Here is a 4,716-nt window from a genome sequence, read left to right as displayed (position 1 = left end):
GCAGCTCCCATAGGAGCCGCCACAGATCGCGGTCCTCCAGATGGCGTACCCCATCATCATCTTCACAATGGTCCGACAAATCCGAGAGTCCCAACAGACTAGCCCGGCCTCTCGACCGACGCCAGCGGTCACGAGCCGCATCCATGGCTGTCAGCCAGGGAGACCGGTCATCTCCCAGGGCGCCCGGCGAAATTTACCAGTCCATCATCCAAGCAGGAGTCCCTCCACCACCCGGAGTCGCTCCTCCAGCCATCATCCTAGCGGGAGCCGGGGTCCCTCCATCACCCGGAGTCGCTCCCCCAGCCATCATCCCAGCGGTAGCCGGAGTCCCTCCATCACCTGGAGTCGCTCCTCTAGCCATCATCCCAGCGGGAGCCGGGGTCCCTCCATCACATGGAGTCGCTCCTCCGTCCGTCAATCGAGTGGGAGCCGGGGTCCCTCCATCACATGGAGTCGCTCTTCCTGCATCACACAGCGGTGAGTTCTCCGAGGCCAATGCACACGACACCGTACATAATATCGGGCATAACGCAGTGGGGAACGAGCTAGCGTCAACCATTAAGGCATTAATTCATCAGCTGACGCGCTCTAGCGCTACACCAGAAGATAAAGCTACACCGCAGCTAGCGAGCCTTCACAAGGACGCGTTCTTCTGCGGTATTAGCCCCCTAGGGGCGCACATAGATCAGGAGACAAGAGACAAAATCTGGAATAATGACTATATTGACATATGGTCCCTATTATCCCCCGACCAACTGACTATAGATAAAGAAAGGAGGACAAACGACCGTTCATACGACAGAAATAGACCGAAAATAGCGCAGACGATGAATAATTGGCTACAGGCTTTCGCAGTCTTAGGCTGTATTATGGGCCAGAAGCATCCGGAACGCTGCTCCGAGCTCTATATATATCAGGATCTGATATATAACTCATACAAGGCCCATGGCGGGTCAGCCTGGAGGCGGTATGACGAGGAGTTCCGCAGGCGGCTGGCCCTGCAACCCAGCCTAGGCTGGGGAGTTAAAGCGACAGACGTATGGTTACGACTGATGCTGTCACAGAAGCAGCCCCCCTTTTCACCTACGACCACTAGCTACCCCGCAGCCCAACACTCAGTGGTCGTGCGAAAAAACGGGCCCTGCTGGCTATTTAATGAAGGAAATTGCCGTTTCCTCACGTCGTGCAGATACAGACACGACTGCTCTGCTTGTGGAGGAGGACACCCAGCAGCAAGGTGTACCCGTCCAGCAATCAAGGGCCTACAAGGCAGAACCCCGGTGAGCGTAACCGCAATGGCCCCCTGGTTAAACCTCTACCCTAATAAAGAAGCTGCAAGCCAATTGCACTCCGGCTTTACACACGGTTTTATTATCCCCTTCAAACCTAATAGAACACCAACCCTGGCGCATTACCTAAAATCCGCTCGCGAATTCCCCGACATCTTGAAACAAAAAATTCAAAATGAAGTAAACCTAGGCCGAATGGCGGGCCCCTTTGAATCAATCCCTTTCCAAAATATCAGGATATCCCCGCTAGGCATTATCCCAAAAAAGGAACCCGGCACCCAAAAGGCGCATCGGTTAACGACGGAATCCCCCCAGAGGAAGCATCGGTAACATACGCGTCCTTTGACAAAGCAGTAGAATTAGTCCGCGCAGCGGGGCCCGGTGCCCTGCTAGCTAAATCTGACATAGAGGCGGCATTCCGCCTATTACCCGTGCATCCCGACTGCTTCCACCTGCTAGGCTGCAAGGTGAACGAACACTATTATTACGATATGTGTCTGCCAATGGGATGTTCCATCTCATGTCACTACTTTGAGTTGTTCAGTTCGTTCCTGGACTGGGTAGTTCGTTACGAAACAGGCAGCAATTCCCTGATCCATTACCTCGACGACTTTTTATTCGTCGGCCCCGTAAACTCTAAACTCTGCTCCCTCCTCCTCACAAAATTTAAATTTATAGCTCAGCGGTTCGGCGTCCCGCTATCACCCGAAAAAACAGTCGGCCCCTGTAACGTCTTGCCTTTCCTCGGCATCGAGATAGACACTAACGCAATGGTTTTTCGCCTACCAGCAGAAAAAATTCAGAAAACACTGCATATGCTGGAGGGTTTCTGCGAGGCGAAAAAGGTTACCCTCCAACAGATGCAGTCCCTGCTGGGTCTGCTGACATTCGCCAGCCGCGTAATGCCGGTTGGCAGGGCCTTCTCTCGGCGATTATCACTAGCAACAAAGGGCATTTCCCAACCAGGCCATAGAATCAGGCTCACTCGCTCGCTGAAGGCAGACTTACTAGTCTGGAAGACTTTCCTTCAATCCTTCAATGGCCATACCTGCGTCATGGCTAAAGAGACGTCAAGCACAGACATAGGGCTCACTGTAGGAGGACGTAATAAAAAGAGCTTTGCGGCAATCTACAAGAACCAGTGGTGTACCGGCAGCTGGCCGGATCTGTGGGCCACATCAAGCTGGGGGAGTGACCCAGCCCTGCTAGAAATATTCACAATTGTATTATCCATGGAGTTATGGGGTCACCAGCTGGAAAACTCAAACATTCGATTTCCAACAAAAAATCCGATAACGGCGAAGAGCTTAAATCACATGTCGTCTGCGTCGCTGCCCTTACTGGCTCTGCTACGCAGGCTCGCCCTTCTATGCCTGAGACACAACATCTGGTGCCGAGCTCATATAACGGCAGACATAGACGATAACCTTGTTAACTCTCTTTTATGTTCCGATTGGCAGGCCTTCACAGACCATCTCCCAATGGCGCATCCAGAGGGTATCCCGTGTCCTCCATCGCTATGGGACACTGTAGCCAATCACTAATGCCTCTAATCCGTGCCTCCGTTACACCGGCTACCTGGCAGGTCTATGGTAAGGCTTGGGAGGAGTGGTGTTCACTAATCCAGGGTAGGCCCGTTCATAACTGCGACCGCGCAAGAAGCGAAGTGACGACGGAATTTTTGCTTCGGCTCAAAGAACAAGGGGCGTCGGGCACATCGGCACAACGGCATTTATCAGGGATAGCCTTCTTTTTTCAATTAGCAGGGTGGGTGGACGTGACGAAGTTCTTTGTCATTAAGCAAGCCATTAAAGGCTGGAAACGGCTTCAACCTAGTCAGGAATGTCGTCGCCCCATGTCACTGAAATTACTACACGACATTATTGCAATATCCCCCTCAATATGCAAGTCTCCATACGAGGCGTCCCTCATATCAGCATCCTTCGCTATCGTTTTTTTCGGCGCGCTGCGCATTGGTGAATTGTTACCACGCTCAAAAACAGCAACTGAAGGCGGGTTACTCAACGAGGATTTAGTCATATGCAGCAACGCTCTGCGCATTCGCGTGCGTAAATCCAAATGCGACCCCACCGGGAGGGGCACGTGGGTCCTGGTTAACTCAGCAGACGGCCCAGTATGCCCACTAAAAATAGTCAAACAGTACGCGCTGATCAGACACGCAAGCAGATTTTTTCTTTCCCATACGGACGGGTCCCCGCTTACCAAGTATCAATTCCAAGCAATGTTTAAACAGTGCTTAGCGAAAGCTGGGGAGAATCCGAAGGAATACGGGACCCATTCCTTCCGAATCGGGGCAGCCACTGAGGCAGCGAGGGCAGGAGTAACGGAGGCTGAAGTGCAGAGAATGGGTCGATGGAAGTCCGCTTGCTTTGCCAGATATATAAGACCGGATTTGCTGAAATAACACGTTTATCTATTACAGGCGACTGCAGACCGGCAGTCTGGGTAGTTGGTCACTCTTATATTTACTGGGCAGAAAAAAGAGCCATGATTCGACCAGGAGGAAAGAACCTTGGCTTCAGAAACGTTGAGGTCAATTGGAGAGGCATCAGAGGGCTAAGATGGCAACAAATTTTCCCGGAGATGGTGGACATCTCCAGGTCGGCCACGGGGCCGTTGGTAATGGTGATTCATGCTGGTGGCAATGATTTGGTGAAACGCAGTACGGTCGAACTACTAACAGTGATGAAGACGGACATCGAACGTTTGGCCTACCTCTTCCCGGATACAGTATGGGTGTGGTCAGAGATAGTACCACGAGCGGTATGGCACGGAGCAAAAAATGCAAATGGCATAGAGCGGTCAAGGAGAAAGATCAATGCGAGAATGGCAAAATTCATGAGAGAAAGATGTGGAATCGTGGTGCGTCACCACCAGTTGGAAGGCGATAACTCTGCACTGCTGAGGGCAGACGGAGTGCACCTTACGGACATTGGTCAAGACATTTTGTTGTCCGGGATACAGGACGGAGAGGATCAGGCCCTGAAGGTGATGGGTGGGGTCGGAGTCCTGTGTAGGCGGTACACATGATCCTCCGTGGCGGAAAATGGCGGAGAGGGGGCCAAGGTCGTAACAGCTCGTTGGCTGCACGCCGGTCGGTCGCAGACAAGGTTGCGGCGACGAGCTCGTAATGACATGGAAGGCCCCTTCTCTACCTATGAACTTAATAAACTGTGACCGACCTGTTTTCACCCCATCTAGGCCTGCCCGTGTTTTCATTTGGGGACTGGGGGGAAGAGGGGAGGGCACCGCTTCAAACATACGGGTCTCCACAGTCTGGCAGGCACGATACTGCTTAAGGAACGTGTCTCTGACTGTGGAGCCCCCCCCCCTGACCAATCCTAAAGGAAGCAAGGGTCGTGCCCATATCCCCTCTTTCCACCATTCCCTAGGTGAGCCACTAATT

General features: G+C 52.6%; 1 protein-coding gene across 1 annotated transcript; it reads left to right on the top strand.

The window, feature by feature from the left end:
• The first annotated feature begins 326 nt into the window (after positions 1–326).
• Positions 327–4,385, top strand: LOC142301411 (uncharacterized). Its single transcript, XM_075342416.1, has 3 exons — positions 327–477; positions 2,750–2,881; positions 3,733–4,385. The coding sequence occupies exons 2-3, from the start codon at positions 2,809–2,811 to the stop codon at positions 4,338–4,340; spliced, it is 681 nt and encodes a 226-aa protein (XP_075198531.1). The 5' UTR covers positions 327–477; positions 2,750–2,808; the 3' UTR covers positions 4,341–4,385.
• Positions 4,386–4,716: the final 331 nt, after the last annotated feature.

Source organism: Anomaloglossus baeobatrachus, chromosome 4 (assembly GCF_048569485.1).
Source record: "Anomaloglossus baeobatrachus isolate aAnoBae1 chromosome 4, aAnoBae1.hap1, whole genome shotgun sequence".
NCBI lineage: Eukaryota > Metazoa > Chordata > Amphibia > Anura > Aromobatidae > Anomaloglossus > Anomaloglossus baeobatrachus.
Note: the sequence above shows the minus strand (reverse complement) of the source record. Positions and strands in the feature narration are given on the sequence as shown.

What these genes read in the sequence shown, in the direction of transcription:
- LOC142301411 (XM_075342416.1), top strand. Translation starts at nt 2,809, where the DNA reads ATGGGACACTGTAGCCAATCACTAATGCCTCTAATCCGTGCCTCCGTT. An exon ending in GGCTACCTGGCAGGTCTATG is followed by an intron (nt 2,882 to 3,732) that starts GTAAGGCTTGGG and finishes TATCTATTACAG; the next exon opens with GCGACTGCAGACCGGCAGTC.